At 33.2% G+C, this 23,318-nt stretch overlaps 1 protein-coding gene and 1 long non-coding RNA gene across 8 annotated transcripts in view; one reads left to right on the top strand and one right to left on the bottom strand.

The window, feature by feature from the left end:
- Window positions 1–23,318, bottom strand: part of LOC105144517 (uncharacterized) — a 187,724-nt gene that overhangs the window by 140,246 nt on the left and 24,160 nt on the right. For all 7 annotated transcript variants that reach the window (XM_011053466.2, XM_011053468.2, XM_011053469.2 and 4 more), the window contains exons 2-3: window positions 4,559–5,403; window positions 2,202–2,622 (exon numbers count right to left, since the gene is read on the bottom strand). In XM_011053466.2, the coding sequence (XP_011051768.1) occupies window positions 2,202–2,538 (337 nt within the window). In that variant the 5' untranslated portion in view covers window positions 2,539–2,622; window positions 4,559–5,403. The remainder of the gene's footprint in view (window positions 1–2,201; window positions 2,623–4,558; window positions 5,404–23,318) is intronic.
- The window catches only part of LOC147908699 (uncharacterized), a 135,376-nt gene that overhangs the window by 22,958 nt on the left and 89,100 nt on the right, over window positions 1–23,318 (top strand). The window lies entirely within an intron of this gene.

Raw genomic sequence — 23,318 nt, forward strand, 5'->3', positions numbered from 1 at the left:
AGAAGAGATTAATATGATTGAAACGAAATGGCGGAAACGTGTTTTATTACGACTTTCCTGCATTTCATTTAAATATCTTGTTTATCTTGAATAAAACTTAATTATATACATGACGATAAGGCAGAAAAATACACTTAACTTTCCGTCTACAATTCAGATCTTTTTTGGTACAAGCGAAATTTCATTCTCAAATTCACTTTTATTTTCGCTCAAATTTTAAATTTTATTAAATAAAAGTTTTAACACATTTAGACTTAAAAAATCTATTTGGAAATGTAAAATAGAAATGTTATAAAAGAAAGTGTAAATTTTGTTTAAAGGAGAGTCAGAAAAGTGTAGAACAGTAAAAAAAAGTTGAACTCGACAGGAAAAGACAGATTGCAGATAAAAGGAGTAAAAATATGACTGCACATTGAAGGTTAATATTTTAGTCTAGTTTAATGTTCAAGTCAAGAGACGCAATTTTGTCAGATAGGTTGCCAGCAAAATCGCGGCATGCATTTTCCCTCTCTGAATGTTACAATATACACAATACCTTCGCAATTACACGTGTGATGCAAGAGATCCTGGCATAGATATTCCGTCGGTTGGAATTATAGACGTGAGATCGTGATAAAGACCGTCGAGAAGCAGGTAGAATTGTATATTTCGCTCGAGAGGAAAATCTCGAGAAAAGACCGACCAGCAGCGCTGCTTTTCGCAAAGCGAAGAGATTAAAAAAGTGCTGCGAGGCTAAGTATAAAACAGAGAGACGCGTTTTCTAAGTAAAAATTCTGCTTCTTACAGACGCGAACGAGAATTTATGACTGTTTATGGAGCGCAATAAGTTATATGCGAAGATACGAACGAGCATCACGTTACGTTTTGTGAAATATTCCGGCCTAGTTTATGGTTTCGCGCTAACAAAACATAGTAAATATGTTTTGCATTGTATCAATAAATATCTCGTTGCAGACTGGACCGCAGTGTCGAGAACGATGGTGTGCACAACGAACGAATCAACAGCGACTTCGTGATTGTCCGAAGGCGCGAGAGAAATACGCGCAATAATAAAAATCAATGGTTTCCCGCGGTCAGCTTGTCTGCATTTTTCTGCCGCTTGCAACCATTCTACGTGCGTCGTTACATAATTCTACGTTACTGCATTGCTGCAGTCGACGACTATGCTCTCTTGCAACGAAAGGCTATCCAACTTACTGAATCGAAAATGGGTAACCTTATATTATAGTCTATATTCACATAACTTTGGACTTTATCCCCACAGTCATACGAAATATGACTTTCGGAATAAAGTCCAAAGTTACGCGACATACGAGGTTGGGTTCATAAATTTTACGTGCATTTTCGAAAAATTCGAAAGAAGATAAATGAAACACGATTTAGACTTGTAATCAGTAAGTAATGTGTGCTTTTTCGTTCTCGACAATGTGTTACCATATGCAATTTATTGCTAACATTTTTTTCAATTTATTTATGGTGACAATGACAAATAGTATTGTATACAGATAGATATGTATGAATCTACGGATTGTTATAAAAGAAACAGAAGCTGCCATGATTAAAAATATCTTGAAAAGGTTAGTCAAATAAACCCCGCAAATAAAACATTGAAAATCTATTACAATATTGTATTATGTATTGCATTACGTTTAAATTTTAAAAAAATGTAGAAATTCTACTATAGTTACATAATGTAAAAAATCAATCGGTAGGATTGAATTTTCAATTTATAATCAGTTTCAATTCTGTTTGCTTTAAGAAGGGATTTTACTTTAAGAAGACAATATTAATTTTAATAATTGAGATATCCAGATTTAAATAAGTTTCGTGTCTTTTAGACTTTTGTCTAAAAACTTAAATTGGCGATGAAAATATTTTGCAACATTTTTTAACATTTTCAGAATTTATTTTCAAATATTATCTTATTAATGATTCTATTTGATTAGTTTTAAGAAAATATCACAAATTTTATCCATGTAGTTTTACATTTATTTAATATTTTGTTTATTGTAAATGATACAACTTTTTCAAAAAGAAGATTATTCTCGTAGAGAAGTTAAAGTTTCTTACAATATATTTTATTGGCGTCAGATCACGTTTATAATTCGTACAAAACGATACACGATGATTTGAAATGCGAGTCTACACACACACACACACACACAGACGATAAAAGCTGAAAAGACAATAGTCGAACTCACCGGACTGTGCTCTGTGCGCGGGTATGGCGGGGGCGGGCGGCAATCCGGCGATGCTGCAAAGCGTCTGTCCACTACCGTACTTAATACTTCTGCAGTGACACGGCGTAGTAGGCGTCGTCAGTCCCTCGTTGTCCCTGACGGTAGCCCCGATCACCGAGATCTCGTCGAGCTCATGCCCGCTGTCGTAATGGCACAGTCTCGTCGCGCTGGTGCTGGCCCCGCCACCCCCGACGCCGCTATCTTCCCCGGCACCGGCGTCGGAACGACCGCCGCCGGTGCCCCTGCCCCCGGTCCGGCCCCTAAGCGACTGCACCAGTCGCTTGGCGCCTGAAGACATTCCACGGAGGTGATCCAGCCTTCCGGTCTTCGTTTCCTCTTGTCCTAGCCAAAACCGCCCGAGTACACGCCCGGGGAGATCCACCTAAAAATTGCACGCTTGTAATCGTTGAGCTATGATGGTATTAAATTGCTGTGTAAGTTGTCTGTTAGTGAGAACAGAATTTCCGAAGTTCCAGTTTCCGTAGACATCGTGTATTTTGAGATCGTATTGCATTGCCAGCGAGATTTGTGATAGTTTATTGTTTTTCTTTGTATTCTTCCCGGATTTATTTTTTATGTCTATAGCAAGGACTTTTGCAAACGTTGAAATTTTGCGCACTTTTTGTGTGTTATACATGTATTATACGAATGATTTTACTGTATCTATTTTATTAAAATATTATAATATTGTATAACTGAATTGAAGTAAATTGTAATTTATATTTTATTATTGTATTTTGACTATATTATTAAAGCGCGCACGATTTCAATACTAAAAGTACCATGCGGTCATTAATCGCTCCTATTTTTATTTTAATATTACATTTTTTGTGTAAAAAATAGGATTCTGAAATTTTTAACTTTTTAATATTATATCTATATAGATAAAATATTTGGGTTTTCATCATTTTCTTTATCTTGATAGTAATTTATTTCCTTGGTCCTTTTAGGCTCGATTTTTATCAATGTAAGATTAACTTTATTTAATCTCGGTTTATTACTTATTTTTTATTTGTTCAGAATCAGAAAAAGATAAAAATAAATTAAACCAAGATTAAAGTTAATCTATATTGGTAGAAATGGACGTCAGAGAATAAAAAACATTGGTACTTTTAGTGTTAATTTTCACGATTTTTTTCAGATACTGGACAGAATTTATGCAGCAATTTAATACAAATGAATTTACTATATTATAACATTTGCAATAATCACACAGTCGATAAACGATCTAAATTGTAATTAACAGACTACTGAACGGGTCCGTCTGACCATACGAGGCTATATCTACTTGTCGCGCCAAACAGAGTATGAATGATTGCTTTGAGAAACAAATCACTCACACAAGATTGAAATTCACCGTTTGCCTGAAGCTACGTAATAGTTTGGCTTGTGCAGAATAAAAATTTGACCATTTTTAGCTCCGACAGACATTTATGATAAATGATCAGTCGGACACATACATCTCCTTTAGTCTCTACCTTTTCATCTTATCGATTTTAACTAGAAAGAAGCAAAGCGCTGTGCTTAAAAGAATGTGATAACTTTGATAATGCATGATAGATTGCCTTTCATCTTCGTGTTCATGTATAGTGCTTTGAAGAGAAAAAATATATAACTATAACGTATGAAATATTTCGCATGTCGATAAAAATGTTCAAAATTGCAACTCATTGTCAGAAGTAGATAGAGATAAAAATGTAAAAGTTATAATCAAAACAAAAAAATTTTATAAAATATTTTGATACGTTAATATAGGTAGCTGTTTATATGTTAAATGATATATTCTTGTTTATGGGAGCAAAATATAACAACGATCTCCGAAGAGATTATTGGGATTAAAGTCCAGATGCGAAAGGTCCCTAGGTCGTTTCTTACACAATACATAAGATACAATGCTTAAGCTGGTGAAGATAAGAGAGAAGGGTGATGATACCCTTCTATTTGATATGATATAATAAAAATTGAAATAAATTCAATACAAACATTTATTTAAAGGATGGATTTATGAAAAATACTATTTGGAATAATATTTTATGTAAAATATTTGAAATAAATATTTTGCATAGTAAATATAAAAAAGACAAATAATGTTAATGTTAATGTAAATAGTAAATACTATTATATATTTACTATTATATATACTACGCAAAATACTCCAAATATTTTTATAAGCGTTTATCCTTTAAATAAATATCTATTGAATCTAATATTTCAATTCTTTCCCTACACTGAAAATATCTACTATTTGAATACAATGAAAATATTTACTATTTTTTTCCACTATTTTCCCTAGCACTCAGCAAATATAATATACTCACCACGTGATGATGCCGCCCCGCAGTGGTAGCTCTGCTCTCTGCTGACTACGTGTACCGCCAATGGTAACGCCGCGCACGATCGCGACCGGTGTCACCGAGCGTAGCACATGATCGCTTTCTCTTGATCCTCAGCACGATTTCGATCCGGCACGTGGGCCACGCGTCTCGGTACTTTGCTTTCGTGCTCCGGTTCCGCGCTACCGATTGTTATTCGAGCCGCTCGAGCGTTCGTACGCACCGACAAGAAGAGCAGCGACGACGGCCGACCACCGAAGGAGGTCGCACGACGATCGGCGGCATGCCAAGTGACACCCGTCGAACACGTCGCTTCTGGCACCGATCGCTTGACAGGCTAACGATCACTGTGCGTCGCGATCGTGATGGTGGCGACGGCACGCGTACACTTTTTGCGAACGGTAATCGATAGGCGTACGAGGCACGCGTCGCTCGCCACGCGATCGTCTGCGATCGTCTCGTCGAGCGACATGCCGCGATTACGGTCGGCCCGATGGTGCGTTCACCGATAAAACCCTCGTCAGCGTCGGCACACTCTACGTACTCTCGCCTCTCCGCGATATCGATGACGAACAGGGTCCGTGTACCTCTTTCGCGACCGGGGAAATACCCGGTGGCCCGATATTGACGCCGACAGACCCTCTTTAAGGGACGGCCGACGTGCAACAAGTGTCTCGAGCGACGACACTCGTCTCACGTGCCGCTGCTGCGCTCTCGCCTATTCCACGTTCAACCACTCTCGCTGATACACTCGATACTTCGCGTTCGATCCAACGACGGCTGGAGACTCGTCTTGGAAGTACTTGGTAGTGGACACAACGCGATAGTATCTGGGGAGAACAGAGAAAACAAAGATTATTTAACGAACGATGGCTTCCAGTTGGAAAAATACGTTAAAAGATATTAGTTCGCATTGTTTTCACAAATATATTGATGGGTTTCGAAAATGTGAGCGGTATTATTCCCGAAGAAAATCGGTACGGGATATTCGTGAACTCTCTGTATGAGGACCTCTTCTTAAGGGCTAAGCGTTCGACGTTGATGGAGAAGTAACGAGCTGGAGATTAGGATATGGCTCAAAATTGCTAATATCGATTATGCCGAACCTCAAGTTGTACGAAGAGGTTCATACGTTCGTTACACTTAGATTAATCTCAAGGGAATTGGAGCAGTAAATGGATCCTAACGATCTAACATCTTCAAACATTCAAATTGTTCTTAGGCTAGATAAATTCTGTACGTATGAGATATATTCATTATGCATGGTTCAAAGTAATAATCAAAATAAAATTGTGTCAATAATTATAACTTAGTACAATTATATTGAAACAAAAGCATGGTCAACAACAACAATCGATTGATCACTTTGATGAAATGAAGTTGAATTAATGGAGAATCATATATGAAATATGAGTTAAGATTCGCTTCGACCAAAATGGCTTTTTTCTCTTTTATTTATTCTTAAATTCCTTCTCGGTTTATTTCACTTAATATTGTTTATTAAATTTATATTTTTTTCGATAGTTACTAAAATATTTTCTTTGAGATTTCTTTTGCGCACTATTCTATACAAACTACAAGGCTATTTTTAAATTAGTTTTGGACTAACCCATTGATACATGTTTGCATCCTGTCGGATGACGAGATGATGGATGCATCGTGACATTAGCTGTATACGTATTTTGCAACCCTGCACATTCTGCAATTCTACAGTGACATGGAGGTACAAATATGGACAGAGAGATTATGGTAAAGGAGAAAAGACATTGTATGTGTATATATATATATATATATATATATATATATATACACATACATATATCTATGAGAATGGAACCAAGCAGTTTGAGGATATGGGGACATTGAACTGTCATCAAACCTGACGTATTATTTTGCTCCCTTATTCTCGTGCACAAGAAAGACAAGGTACTCAATCGTTTGACATCGCGATGCGAAAAAATGCCCCTACGATATTTCACATTACAACACGAGACGACTTGTTCTCGCGGAAAAAGGATTTCCGCACCGTTTTTCTTCATTTATCAGAAGTTTTGTCTAGACGACGTGAAATTGCCAAGATTAAGAAGACGGATACACGAGAGAATTATATAATATTTTTCAAATTACTATACTGTATTGTTATGATATTTTTATTCGCAATATTTTGTACTAAGTTACAAGAGATTAGCAATGAATTTGTTGAAATATATTTCGTTTTCTAATGGCTGATTGATTTATCATGTACTACTGCTGTGCTATTTCGCTTTCTTATGAAATCAATCGATAAATAATTAACCGGCGAAAAGTGACACTCGACCTTCGAGCAGCGCGTTAAATTGATTTCGCATAACAAAGAACAATGGCTGTCGCATATGGGATGAATATTAGGAGCCCTTGCACAGCATCGGATAAATTATGTAGGCAACGAGAGTCTGGTTTTATTGCCGGCGGGATCGTCGTGCCTCTGCAATCCAGGCGTAAACTCGACGGCTCTCTCATATGGAAATCGTAACTTGAAAGTATAATATGGAAAAAAATATCCGTCGGTGGTCTACGTTACCAGAGCACGTTTGTTTTAGCTTATAAAAATTCCGGTGAGAGTCGAAGTATATTTATTTCGGGGAAGTATTAAGTCTGGAAAGTGCGAAAAATTTACGGGGTTACAGACGTGCTTCGATAAATTATCCGTTAAAACTTTTTTCTTAAAAATTTAGACGGAAATCAGGTAGATCGTAAGCCGATCGCTAACTAATGCGTAACAGCCAAAGTTTCAGTGCAGTCTTTATAATTTTATATTTTATCAGAGAAACGAGTCATAGAAATTATTTTGTCATAGAAACCAACATAATCAAAAATAAAAGGGACGTTTTCATCTACCGAAGTAAATAGAATTTTAAAAGGAAATTAATACGTAATGCGATGCGATAAAATTTGATACAAACCAAGGAAAATAAATATAAATTAACGTCGTACGCTCCATTCAGAATAAATAAACAGTCACGTTCAGAGTAACGCTTTATAGAGCAATCTGTAGTACTTATTGCAATTTTAAACTCTAATATCTTAGTTCATGACTTCATGTTAGTGAAGTTTAATCAGAGCGGTGTGTCGTTGTGACGTATCGCTCCGAATTGCTTTTATGTTTATAGCTTCATAACGATGCTTAGGAGATTCATCTATCATGGGAGCGACAATGCTGCGCAATTTATAAGGCGCCTATTACAGTACAAATTGCAGGATACTTTAAAAGATATCTTTAGAAATCTAGATAGCGGTACTTATTAAATTGGATTTGTTTTTATTAATTATATAAATTTTAAAAATTATATCAGTGGCTTAATGACATTTTATTTATAGTCATTAATCGATAGTTATGAAATGTCTATAACAAAGCATAATGCATATTTTAAAATTGTCTATAATATTCTGTTTTTGTTACCTTTTTGTTTAATTTATTAGCAAGTATTATTCATGCAATATGGTCCAGCTGAAATCTGTTCCGACTTTCTGTCGAAACTTGCTGAAAATAAATCGTATACGATGCATATTCCTGTTAAAAATATTCCACAATGAAAACGGGTTATTTGTTTGCAACGACGACCGTCATAAACTGTACGACTCCATTTCCCTGATATTTTTTCAATTGCGTTTGCGCGCAGTGCGCGCACACGATCGGTGCGAAACGTAGTTAATCGATATCGGAAAGGTTCGACGAGATTTTTTACATTATGGTGTTCGAGAAAAGTGCGAGAACCATTGTTTAGTGACAAATCTTTTTCTGTATTATTCAATCCGTATTATCCATTCCGATTTTTTGCGTCTTACAGTACGATTATACGCGTAAAGTTAATATATTTTCGCTCCTATTATAATAAATAAATCTTACGGTAGGAATATTTTGTTTATTTATTTCATAAAGAAGCTTCGGAGAAGTCATACTGTTTACATTTCTTGAAGTAAAATTTTATTCCAAAAGAGTTAAAATATTGCCACTATGAAAAAAGAGTGAAAAATTTGCACCCTTAAATAAAAGTGATTTTTATTCTTTTTTTAGAGTGAGATTTCCACTTTTGGATGAAATTCACTTCAGAAAAGGAGTGAGATTTCTTTCCTTTAGAGTGAATCCCACTCTAAAGAAGAGAGTAAAAAATCTGCCTTTATTAAAGAGTGCAAATTTTTCACTCTTTTTTAATAATGGCAGTATTTAAACTTTTTTGGAGTGAGATTGCACTCCAAGAAATTTAGAAGGCAAGATTCTATTTTCGCCATAGTTTTGCTGTTCGCGTAGCACGGAAATTATCGCGAATTTAACTTACCCATAGGTGCATCGACCGAGAAGCGAAGGATTGCGTACTGAAACGTTACGACGACGTACATGCTCTGCGGCTGCAAATGGTCGTGTGTTGTCGTCGCCGACAATAAATGCAGACACTGCAGTTTCTCACTTTACGATCGATGTGTCGATGTGTTAGCGCATTTACGTCGGTGCGCCACAGCGTTGGCTGATTGCAACGAGATGCAGTGCGACGCGCAGCGACAGACGAATGACTTGCTACGATTCGACCCGGCTTCTGCACATACATACATATACATCGAATGAATCAGAACGGAAATCTCCGATTGGCGAGAACAAGCGAGAATTGCGCGCGTGAGCGTGAATGTAGTGAATTTTTTACAACGTATCGATTCTATCGTTAATGGAAGTTCCGATTTTTCGCTTTCGTTAATACGCAAAAGGATGCTATCCGATGCGTACCATTGTGTAAGCGACATTTGACAGAAGTTATCGATTATCGCGCGTACGTCGAATCATTTGCATCTCTGGCATTCCGATCCATTCGATTATTCAAATTTGATAACTGTATGACCGAACGGGAACAACTCGCGAATTGACTTCAACCTCCACCGTGATATTATTCTCATATTTTTGCATAAAATCCAGCTTTTGCGATTGAAAAGAACTACCGCTGTAATAAACTACAGTTTGGATAAAGAGCAGAATTTTTGGAAATTATTACTTGAAAAACGCAAATAAAAACTAGATGATCTCGTCGCGTTATTTCAACTCACATCGAAAGATTTTCGTTTTTTCATTGTCGAGTACATACTCGAGATCGTATTGTAATATTTTCGAGAGAGTTTATCTCAAAAATCGCATTTAAAAACTGCAAAAAGCTGCGCACTGTTACAAACCGGAAACAAATGTTGATGGGCGCGAATGTTTCACGAGCCGATGAATCGTCCAATAGTTACCTAAAATAAAACAGAAAAAGAGGGGGAAAAAAGAGGAAAAAGAACGCAAAAACACGTATATGGGTTACAAACGTTAACGACACATTCTACGTACCCACTTCGTTTGTCGGATTGATCGAGTTTGTTAAATTAAACTTGATATTCTGCGTCGATGCTTCTCATGGGTCGGGTTTTTATGCGTCCGACTCAACTGTAGCTCACATGTCAAAAGTCGCAGATTGCAAAACGACTGAGAAAAGGGAGGAAAAAAAGGTACGGCATAGAGAGGAAAAACAGAGGATTTGCGCGCGAATGGAATTCTGTGGAAACCGAATGGAAACGGCCAATGGACCGAGTGAAAAGAGCGCCGACTATTCCGACACGAGCATTCCGACGCAACGCGTCCAATGTAGTCTTCGCTGAATGCCGGTTGAAAGAGAAACTTTAACTCTTTACTCGCAAATACATGCTATTTATGTATGTCGCGTCAGGGTCGACAATTTTCCAGTGATAGTGTGAATATACTTTAAAAAGGATGATACAATGAAAAAGAAATTGTCTCTTACAGAAAAATAAGTCATAAACACAAAATAAAATTTTTTGTTTCGCACATAGCTTTGTTTCCGTGACAATTAAATTGCTGAAAATAATAATAATTTTACGTTTTCGTTTCTTAGAAATATCCAACAAGCTTATTCTATTGAATATATAAAAGCATAATTTTATATATTACATAATCAGTGAAAAATTTTGTAAATTGTTATTTTAGGCTAGTAAAATTATCTGGAAATTCAGACAATATACTTTATAACTACATACATTACACCCAAAAATTAAAGGATCGTTTATTCTGCTCTCTAAAAATAGACAATTTTCAAGAGAATGTAACTTTGTAAAAAATGATTATAATAAGATGATCCAACAAGCGGATTTCAAAGCTTGAAATCTCTACTTTTTAAATAGTTTAGAGTTTAGATAACGATTTTTATGGAGCTATACGGATACAAATGGAAATCCGTCAAATCTATTTTTTTACGAACTTTACAAAGTTCCATTCACGGAATTAAAAAAACGCACACAAAAAACAGTCTACAACTTCCATAAGAGTGAAGCTTTATTTTTGATTTGCATACTTGTTGAGCGTCGTTGATTTTTTTATCGAGTTATTCAACATTGAAACAAAAAGTAAGTGTCCTTTTTATTTGGATTACTTACAAAAGATGAATGGAATAGTACTAGATAGTCTTTAAAAAATAAATAGGAGGAAAAAAAAGAGTCTAAATTTTCTTTTTAAAGTGCACCTAACATGTATATACACCGTATACATAATACATAAAGAAGCGTAAATCCAACCGTACAACTTCCACAATGTGCGAAGGGTTTGCTGCAATAGAATCAAGCGAACCCAAAGTCGTTGCTTCGAACACGTTGTTTTGCCCAAAGTTGTTGCTTCAAACAGCGTAAATTACGTTAAAGTCATAATGTTGTTAACGTTTCTTATCACGATATATCAAGTTAAATGATGATTATCAGTTGTTTAATATTAACGCCTTATTTAAGCCAAGTTTACAATTACGTACAAGAAGTTTCTTTATAATGAAAAAAAATGATCGGTGCATCTTAAAGAAAAAATTAGACCTTTCTAATTTTTAAAGAATACTAAGGACTATTCCGTCCGTCTTTTGTAAGCAGTCAATAATAAGCAGTCGTTTCTTATTTTAATGTTAAATAACTTGATAAAAAATCGTACAATGGTCACAAGTATATGCAAATTAAAGATAGATTCATTCTTTCAAAATTTTTGTATGCACTTTTTAATTGATGTCATAAAACTTATAAATAAAGTTCGTAAAAAATTTTCAGATTTATCTCCATTTGTATCCGTAAAGTTTCATAAAAATCAATATATTGTTATCTAAACTATCGATCTAAAAAAGAGACTTTAAGTTTAAAATATTTCTTGCATCATCTTATTGTGATTATTTTTTTTGAAGGATTAATAGATGATCTCTTAATTTTTTTTAGTATAATATATATTGCACCTCTATTTGATTTACTAATATAAGAAAGTAATCATTTAATATGCTTATTAAAGAATTAAAGTACATTTACGATTACTTGGGCTATTTTCTTAACAGAAAAAAGGATTATATTTTTTCACAAGATTATCTACAAAATTTAATTTGACAGTCTCATTCTTATCGATTGGTGCAAAGCGCTTTGTCAGATACTACGTGTGAAAGGGAACCTCAGTAAAAAGCTTTTTGTGTATTCCGGAATGGCTTTGAAGCAAACGCACCGGCTTTTTTATGGTATTGTAAAACGCGGAATGGTATAAGAATTAACTTCATACATACAACTTCAATAGAAGTTAGTAAATTGGAACTTGAGAACGCGAGCAAAAAAATGTTTAGAGGGCGAGGAAAAACTTTTATTATATAACTGGTATGTCTAATGATGTAGAAAAGTAAATTTTAACTGTTACAAGCTTTAGGTATTATATAAGAGCAACATTCACTCTCTTGTCAAAACTTACTTGCCTCAAGCTACCTTTAATGTCACTCGATCGATGAGTTGGAAACTTCAAAAGGCTTCGCCTTTACGTCGTGAAGTAGACAAAATGCAAGTCAACCTCGACGACGCGCAAGATTTATGACCCGCCGAAAGTTCAGCCGGCGATTCATGTCAAACTTCGAAACAAGAAGTATCCTAATCGAAGTAGTCGGAACATCCAGCCGCGATATAATTATCATTATCACAAGGATGCATATCGAGCGAAATTTAAGCTGATCAATCGTTTTTTTTTTTTTGTAAAAATAGAAATGTAGTCGGATCTGATAAATCTTTCCACGACGTTAAGTGATCGAACATCGATAATCCACTTGCGCGAAGACTTGTGGCGGATTCGAGCCGATCATGTCTGCAATAAAGTGACGCGTACTAAGCTCACGTTGCATTATTTAGAAGATTTACTAAGTCCAATGGATCGTTCGAGGTAGTACGAGCGGCTTTACACGTTGTAAGGAGATTATCGCTACTTACGTGCCATACAGCATCATCCGACTCAAGAGACAAACTTAACTTATCATCTGACTTCGTAGAAGAAGCGACTTATCGAATTATTAGCAGCTTATTGGCAAAGTTTCGAATTTCGCGATATGTTGTAGTTCGTATGACTTGTACAAGTATGACTTGTTCTCAAGTAAATAATGAATAAAAATAATTATTAATAATGCATTATTAATAATACTTTGCATTGTAGAATGTGAAATATGCTCCTTTAATTTCTTTATCAACCTTTAAGCTTTTTTGTGTCGCATGCATTCGAGCTTTCAACTTTATAACAGCGAAGTTGGTTTACTTCGGAGAAAAAAATCACTTTTTTCATTAACAATAACAAACATCTTTTTAAATCCTTTTTAACGTAACTTTTTTTCAGTTTTATATCTTCTAAAGTTTATCGCAACAATCTGTAGAAGAAAGATCCGACATATTAAAATAAAAAATGTAAATATATGAAAATAGATAGATTTTATATTAAACTTTTAATTCTCTCTCTTTTTTCTCTTTTTTTACTTGCTACTTTTTTATCTGTTTTCTACAATACAAATTTTTTAAATTTTCTTTTAACTTCCTTTTCCTTCAAAATTGTGCGGAGTAATTTAACTTAATATTACTTGCAAAAATTAAATATTTTCAAAATAATAATAAAATATAGAGTCATTTAATAAACGTTAGCAGAAGTTTCCTTTAAGATCAAACAAGGAAGAATAGATGATCATTAATGCAACGAGTATTAATATTAATTTTTAGCAGAACTGACATTGTTCGACTTGTTTGATTCAAGACTGGAAGTGAGAGAAGAGAGTAGAAAAGATAATACGATTAGTTTTAAAACAACAGAAGCGTGATAATGATAATGCTAACATAATTGTAATATTACGTGTATAATATTATGAATATGTAAAGTCTTACGTCCGCACACAGATTTGCGTGAAGGCTTTCTGAACAGATTACTGGTCATGTGAATTGCGTTCTAAGTAGCCAACCGTTGGCCAGCTTAGCAAATTAATCTGTAAAGCTTAAGAGCACAGAGTTTATGTGGTTGAGATGAAGTTCTGACGTTTAAAGACGCATTAGCAACGTAACTATACCCTTTGAAGCTTAGATAATTTGTACTGCCTACAGTCACGTATAAATTACACCCTACGGTAATTATTCAAAATAGGACCTTTTTTGAATTTTGATATTTTTTTGCAGTTTTGATAAAATCTTTAGTAAATCTTGTAACTCTGACAGTGATAATTAACCGAGGGTATCCGAAGAATATATAATTTACTTTTTTTTTTTAATAATTTACTTTTTTTTTCCTTCGCCTTCCTTCTTTCTCATTCTTATTTAGCTTCATATATACAATACTACAACACGTTGACTGCTTTATTTGAATAATAGAATATACCAATAATTTCTCTTCCATAAAGACAGGCATAATAAATTAGTATTTGTCCTTTTCAAGATTAAAATGAGGCTTTTAAGGGCCATTACATATTTGTAATGTCGGAATATCCGAAAAATTTATATTGAAAATAAATGGTTAAAAAAATAGGTAGGTTATATTTTTCGATCTCTCCTAGTTGATTGTTACTGTCAGAGTCACAACAAAAATTTTTATCAAAATCGTCAAAAAAAAATATCAAAATTTAAAAAAGATTCTATTCGGAATAATTATCCACTCTAATGACAATTTATTTCGAATTCTTTTTATTCAATTCATTTTAATTTGTATATTAGTGGAATACTTTCGTAATATCTAATTTGTAATCTGGAGACCTTTCCTTAATCTCGGACAGCAAAAAAAAAGGTGAAGTATTAAAAAAAGATTCTCACAGTAGGGAAAATGAAAAAGAAATAGAGAGAGCAAACATTGACATTTGCATTGCATTTGCATGACATTTTTAAATAGATAAACGTTAGAATCTGTTTAACCCCCACATGTACGCTTCTACGATTAAATCCATCATGTGGGTCTCTCGTGGCAGTAAACCTACGACGAGTCTTGTTTCGCATCCCACGAGATAATCCCACGAGTTACAACTTGCAAGGACAACGTACAAGGAAACGGGAAACAAAACATTCGTACACGGACTGCGGGTTTGAACGACAAAACGAAGTACCGGTCCGAAAATAGGATCGTCCTGGACGCGACTGGTGTGCGCTTTAAATTGTCGCTCCACCGTTGGTTAATTTCACGGCATCTCTCTGGTCGTTGAACGAGGAAATAAAATTGCGGAAGAAAACCGCACCGGCTGCGAAAAGTACACACCAATGGCTGCGTATGGAAAAGTTTACTGTTTTTGGAGTGCAGGCGACTTGATAATCACCAGACTTGTGATAAAAACCGCTAAATTTCGAGTACTCTGGTGTGCGAAATTCGTATGACCGTAAGTGAAATACGGTAACGTGAAATGGTAGGGTGTTTTTGCGCGTGCTTTCACATTTTGATGGGAGAGCTCTTTGATGCAACGAAAACCGTGTACAGTATTATGTTGGGATATATTTAATCTCAAAGCGACATGTAATTATACATTTTTCCACTTATGGGTGACAAGTAAGACAGAATGCATCTATTTGTTAAATAAATTGGGATATTTATATTTTATATTCGTTTGACACAATATGAGTCCGATTCAAGCACAAATTCGTATTAATAATATTTTAATACCTATATTATATTTTTATTGTTACACACCCCTCGTGTTATTTAAAATGTTATATTTGCTTTTAAACATATATGTATTTAAAATGTTTAATTATATAACGTTATCCGTATATTTCAAAATTAACTTTAGATGAACAGTTTGTTATATTAATTGAAAGAAAGATTAAATTTTAGTAGTTGTTCGACCAAAATAAAGTGAGAAGTATAAGTTATGCAAGATAATTCATAAATACATGTCAATATTCCAAATCTATATACACTAAAATAAATAAAAAAGATCTTATGAATATATGTCCTATATATATCTTATAGTTTTCGAATTATGAATGAAAAAAATGTTCGAAGTATCAGCATTGTACTACAGCATGCTACTACACTATAATATCGAGATATTGTTTGTAAACATTAAATAGAGTCGAGACATGTTAAGGCGTACAGTAATATGTATTAATGCACGTGAGATAGGTATTTTGAACATTTTCTTTAATCATCCATAACTCGAAAAGATATGTAGGACATATATATATATATATATATATATATATATATATGTGTGTGTGTGTGTATTCATGTGGTATTTTTTTATTTATTTTAGTATGTAGATTTACCTCTTGAAATATTAGCATGCATTTATAAATCCTGTATAAGTATTATATTAAGACTACTTACGTGAATGGTGTACCTTGAAAAAACATCGGAAATGCAGAAATCATGTGTGACTGTGTTATCAGAAATAAATCCAAAAGTTATTATTAAGTAAGATATTAAGATATCTTGGGAATAGAAATATTGTAATAGAAATGTATTAAGTAATAGAAATATTGTATTGTTAGTACTTAAATACATATAACTCGGTAAACATATTTATTAGTCAAAGTTAGAATTTAAACTAAACGATTATTTTGATTCTCTGTCATTCGTCAATCGTTCAAAATCTCCTCCAAACTACACGTGTTTTTAAGTCCTTGTTTACTTAATTCTCGAGATGTCTTGATGTTTTATTTAATAATAAATTTCCTTTTTTTTATCAATAAATATAATAGCATTTTTACCGACTTTTCTCACGATTTCTTTCGAAGTTGTTTTTCTCCGATGTTTTTTTAAGATAAGCGATACATCACTCAATTCCGATGTACATATATGTAAGAGATATTATATATAATTTATACATTCTGAAACTTTTTGGCCGAAAAACTTAACATTTTCCTTTTCTCTCTAAAACTTTTAGAGTGAATTTTGTTCTGAAGATTGAAATCTTACTCTTAAAGATTGAAAATTGAGCTACTCTTTTTTTAAAACTGGCGCAAGTTTTACTTTTTAAAATGAGATTTCACTAAAAGAATTTAGATAGTTCCTTTTATCTTAATGTGATGTGTCGGTCTAGCTAGCTGCTCCCCCCCCTCCTACTTAACTAAATCTTAATGAATAAATTATATAATAATGCGCTCTCAAAATCCGCAAAAAAAATTTTGCACGCGTTTTGTTTAGCTAAAAAAAATTTTTTTTGTGGGGAGCAGGCTATCAATCAGCCCCTCCTCACGTGATAATTATAACCAATTTGGAAAATTAAATATACAGGATTTATACGCTATTTATGCGTTTTTATATCCATAGTTTCAATTTTTGCGCTGCATCCATTAAGGCACTTCCCTCTTGGAGCAAACTCATCATATTCACCCCTAAGGCCCAGTTTCACAACTCATGGTTAACTTTTAACCGAGGTTCAACTTATTTCTCATCTTTTTCCAATTCTAGAATTGAAAAGAGATAATGAATTAGTTGAACCTCAGTTAAGAGTTAATCGTCAGTTGTGAAACTGAACCTATAAGTCGTTTAAAATTACAAAATTACGCTATCTAACTATGGAAAATATATTTTCGATTTATGCGCTATTATGCGAATTTTGAGAGCGCATAAATAACGTATTATTATATATTTATTCATTAAGATTTGGTTAAATGAGGAGGCCAACTGGACAGTCGTCTTAATGTGTATATATACATGTATGTACATATGTTATTGTTATAGAAATCAAAGCATTTATTTAATCAAGAAGTAAGTTTCTCATTATTTTAAAATTTTTTAACATTTCTTTTCGTATCGCTCATCATAGTGACAATTGAACCGCTAAATCTTTAATTATCGTGTACTAACAGCATTGCTTCGCAATGTACGCTGCCAATTATACAGTGATTGTTAAATACAAACCTAATTATGGATTGTGTCTCCGCAGAGATTGGATATAAGACGACATACGTATAGAGTCATGTACAAGTTCTATTGCCTGCTTAGTGTGCTAAGTTAATGACACTGTAACTATGTTATTCGATAAATGAGTTATGCATACCTATATCACGTAACTTCGCGCATTTAAATCGACCCTTTATGCTAAAAGGTAATTATGAAAAGGCAGAGAAAGGTAAAGGGTAATTTAGTTTTGGTAGTAACAGTCGATAACTACGATAATCAGTCATTGATAATATGTATGTGGTGTTCATAATTAATCAAACTAAATAATAAAACTAGTTTGCAAAAAGAACGACGTAATAAGCAGTAACAACATAATGAAGTTACTGTCGAGCTTCGTCGAGAAATAACGATGCGATTAATCATATTTCATTACAACGTAACATTTATCAACGTCAGGTTTTAGATAAGATTAACATGATTTCTAGAAGTGCCGCCCAGAAATAGGTAAGGACCATATAGAACGTACATAGTAGTAAGCGAGTTATACAGTTTAGGGTATTTAGTAATCCTCAGAGATTGTTGGAGGATGCTTTGTAACTCGCCGAAACTGTATCTAGAGAATGAAGTTTTGTTGATTCCGTTACCAATCTACTCTCTCTACCGGCTGTATTAACTTTAGAAAATTAACAAGGACTGACTGTAGTTGATTCTCAATAGTAAGTAGCTTGGCGATTGTATTCTTCTTGCGTAAAAGTTTAAGAATTCCTTCTCTCCTTCTTTCTCGCACGTTGCAAGGTTTAGAAATATACAGGCCGATAACAACGTACAGCGTAACGTATTGTCACTTTTTTATATGCAAGTGAATTTATGAAATTATACATGATAAAATTACGTTGCGTCATATTTCAAAATTATTCATTTTCAATTACGCTTTTTTTTTTGCATTGGCAAGTTCAGATCGAGAATATGCCGTTCGGTAGTATAAGTACCGCAAATAGGATTACATTTTGCCAGTTTGAATTTGCTCGTCTGTATTCAGATTGTAATTGAAATAGCATTTCTAGAATTCTTACTTCTCTCTAGCGCGTCTGGCAGTTCGCGAGCGGACCGAGAAAATGATCTCGTTGCTCAGGATATTTAGCAGCGAACGAGATTCGTTCTCACGGTTCTGTGAATCTCTGTGGGACTCGATTCACGAGGAGTTACTATGGTGACAAGAGACGTCGCTCTCGAGAAATGGTTGTTGCCGAAATTCCGGACAATATTGGCTGAATTATTTGGTCAGATCTTTGCGAAACGAAAAAGAAAGTAAACGAAAGTTAAAATGAACGTTGTGGCACAATATTTCGTCGCGCAATCTCTCAAAAGAAAATTATTTATCTCCTAAGTATAATATATATATATATCACTATTATCAATAAAAATTAAGAAAAATTATGTAATTCGTTATTATGTCATTCTTAATTAATAATAATGCTTTCAATACTATAATAATTGCTTTCACATAATACTAATTACTTTAAAATTTTTATAGATTATCTATTGTCTGTGTAAAATTTGATCACAATTCTCTTATTGATTTTAAAAGTTATTTAATTTCTTTGTTTGTCTTCATTTTTATGTAAAATTGCGTTTTGTTGTACTTATTTGCAAACTTAATAAAGTTGTAGCATTACGAATTAAATTAAATTCTTTATACAGAGTGATTTTAACATATTTCGTCATCCATCATAAGCAAATAAAGTGAATTGAATTGAGTCGAAAAGTCATCTATCATTTTGCAGTTTACACAATAGTTAACGAGATATTAATTACTAAAAATTGCTAAATTATAGAGGACTTTTCGACTCAGTTCGATTCACTCTACTTGCTCATGATGGGTGACGAAATATGTTAAAATCACCCTGTATACTAAAATAAAATTCTAAACAATATTTATGTAAAAGAGTTCACTTGAATTCATTTACTGGTTGAAAAGCTAAAACTACAAAATATGGTTATTTCGCATACTGAAGTCATTATAAGCCAAATTATTTGTTATTTTGATTTTACATATTTTCGAGCATATTTATGACAAAAATTTGTTGACTAATATCAGCTGATATTGGCTTTTAAATTGATTTTTGATTGATATTTTTAACTGATATTGTACAGTCAAAACATTTTTAACATTATTCTCTAATATCGAATATCAACTGTCTCATTTATTCAAGTATTGAGATAAAAAACAGGATGGAACGAAAAAAAAAAACAAATTGCTGTAACATCCTCATTAAAGGTTGATAATAAAAGCGACAAAGCAAATTAAACTCAAAGCAAGTGTTTAACAAGCGAAGCTTTTGCGATGGCGCAGATAACATCTTTTTTTTCATCTTTTTTTTTTTATTAACAGAAGCATCTGTCATCAGATACCATAAAACAGGATCGACAAAATATTATGATCTTCTGCTATATGAAAACAAGCAAATGTAAGATATAATATGCATAGATTTCAGAAAAATTGAATTTCAAAGTAGGTTACATGAGACAAGTTTTCCAAGAGAGTCAAATAGGTATGCATACATATGCAGGGAATAAACAAAAATGAACAATCTTGGAAAATCAGAAGTTTTACCTGAAACTTTCGCTTTGCGATTAAAAGTTTTACATTTATCTTGTAAATAAACAATGCAAATTAGTTTTGTGTTATTTACTTTCATTTTAAATTAAATGACAAAAACTCTTTTTAATTATATAACTTGATTCTATCTTCCAAAATTCACTGTGAATTGTGATTATTATCGCTTAATACATATTTCTAATGTACTGGTACATATATATTACGAAATGTAATTTTTTCTACTAAAAAGAAAAGTCAAAAATCTTGTTGCACGATGAAATATCGCCCTCGCGCAAAAGAGGTAATAACGGCTTGCGCCAAATGTGCGAAATTGCCAGCAATGTAAGAAACGTGTTTTAAAAATGCATTGTGTACGCAAACGATCATTTATCTAAATTTTGTTAAAAGTAGTTTTACAATTTATTTTTTCATGCATCATGAGATATTTACACAAGAATTTATTTTTGAACTTAATAATCTTAATAATTTTTCTTTTTATCACATGAATTTTAGTTTTAATTATTGCTTTTTATACATTAATAATTGTATATTAAAATTTGTTATAAATTACTATTTCCCGAGAGAAAAATCAATTCCTATATTTTGTGTTTTTTTTGCCGTTCAAACAAATCTTATCGTTTAAATAAAAATTTTCTCATTATAGCTTCATAATATTTTAAACATTTTTTTTTGTTTGCGATAAATTAATACAAAAAATAAAGAATGATTTAAAAAAGCAATTACTCAGTACACAGAATTAAAAAATTACTCTAAAAAATTGTAGTAGCTTATTGGTCAAAGATCAAATAAAATATTGCCTACGAAACGAATTATTTTTCAAGTTCGATGCTCCGCGTTGCGAATATCATCGCGCGCGGAGATAAATTATTCTCGTCAGTGTCTCGTTTGCGTTTGATGTTTTACCTCGGAGGCGGATAGCGTACCTCAGGCCCAAGATAGTATTCCTGTATCGACCGGTACAACGCAGTGTTATGAAAATGCGAACACTTTCTCATGAGATTCTGTCGCGTGGATGATAAATCACAGAATTTAATCAGGATGAGAGGCCGGGGAGAAATTTTGTCGATCATGCTACGCATTACGTGCGCGTATAAAACGCGATCGATTAGCGTGAAAACTTCGCCCGGCACGCAATCTATTTTACACGTATGAGTTTCGCGAGATAAAACGCGAGCGTAATCATGCTTTTAACGTTTTATAATTGAAACCCTAGAGATAAAGCACTCTGGCAATGATTGCAAATTAAGTTAAAAACATTTTTTTTCGACATTTCTATAAATAACCTTTGTACTCCTTTTTTAGTGTCTATTTTCAACTATACGCGCGTGCTATGTAATATGTTATTTCGGTCTTTGATATTTTTATCATCGACGAGAGATAAATATTCTCTGAATCAGCAAATAAAACGCAAGCTTGATATTTTTCAAGTCGGAAAAATTTACACAAGTAAATGTTTTTTATTGTAATCTTTTTTTAAGAAAAACAAAATTAGAATAATATATACTTCATAATATTTTTGTTCATGTAACATTTTATTGATTATTGTTTTATATGCGTTTATCTCCTCATAAAGAGTACGTACATTATGAGAGTTTAACTCATTCACTTTAATTTCCAAACATATTTACTTATTTGACCTACTTTCTTCAATTTACAATTTTTACTATATTGAAATGCAGTAAGCTGGTTTCTGTACATTATTCATGAGCTTAATAATTTTGATGGCGTAGTAAGAGAATTAATTAAAGAGTCGAATCTAACATTAGCTACGTCCAATTATGAAATGTGTTTAACTTTCTGATGACGACACGGTATATACTGACATTCACCTTTCGCAAATTTTCACATCGATCATGGGTTATTTTAGAAGTAAACTTGATTTTATAGTTATAGTCTTTAATCAATTTGGATTATATTTTACTTTAGCAAGTCTCGAAGCATATTTTACATTAACATCGACAAAACAAGCTATAAAATGTAAAGAGCTTAACGTAGCTCATGCTTTTTCTCTTCTTTTTTTCTGCTAGGCGATAATCCGCCTTTGATAGAGTGCATACGCCAGCCAAGCTGATACTTTTACACACAACCTTGCATACGCACGTTCGCATGGTGAACAATTGGTTTGTTCGCATACGGAAACCAATACGATGACTAAATCGAAAGTTTGTTTCGCACCAGTTCCGAGTGGGCAAATGAATGAAAACATGGCGTGTATTTTTACCGCGAATTAAAAGCATAAGAAAAAGTAATGAGGGTTGTTGACGCATTTAACTATTGAGAATTCATTATTGAGTCGATGGGATATACACTGCAGAGGAGAGTGTGCTTTCTTCGTCACTGTCGATATATGAGAATTCAATTTCTGGTCAAGCGTAACGTGGGCCGTTTCCCATTGATGCGGTCAATATTACGATATTATACAGACGGATGTATGCACGCCTCCATAAACATGCAGAAATTCCATCTTTGATTGTTACAAATGATTGTTTTAATATCACATAAAATCATACTATTATAATGCAAAAATATACGAGGGTCATGGCACATAAAAAAAACTAAAGCAGTAAAACGTAAGCGGTATGCGAATTGGCTCGATAAATACTGTAAGATTATAACGTAAGCAATAGCAAACGTTGATTACTGTTTACATTTTACTACTTAAATTTAATTTTTCTATATGCGATGGTCCTAAATTTATAAAAAAGTTAAATCATGGAATATAAATACTCTACGAATGAATACGAATCTAAGGAACCAGGAAGATTTTTATAATATAAATAATATTTTCTTTATTTAAGAAATAATTAAAAAGTTTTGATTTTGTAATTTAAAAAATTTATGCTGATAAGAAAATAAAATATAAAAATTCCAAACTAAACGTTAATTACGCAAAAAATTAAATCAAAGTTAGTATTAAGTTCAAAATAATTATGAGCACTTTTTTTGTAGATTGGTATAATAAATATAAATATAAAAATATCTTT

Source organism: Acromyrmex echinatior, chromosome 8 (genome assembly GCF_024713525.1).
Source record: "Acromyrmex echinatior isolate Ae372 chromosome 8, ASM2471352v2, whole genome shotgun sequence".
In the NCBI taxonomy this organism is placed as follows: Eukaryota; Metazoa; Arthropoda; class Insecta; order Hymenoptera; family Formicidae; genus Acromyrmex; species Acromyrmex echinatior.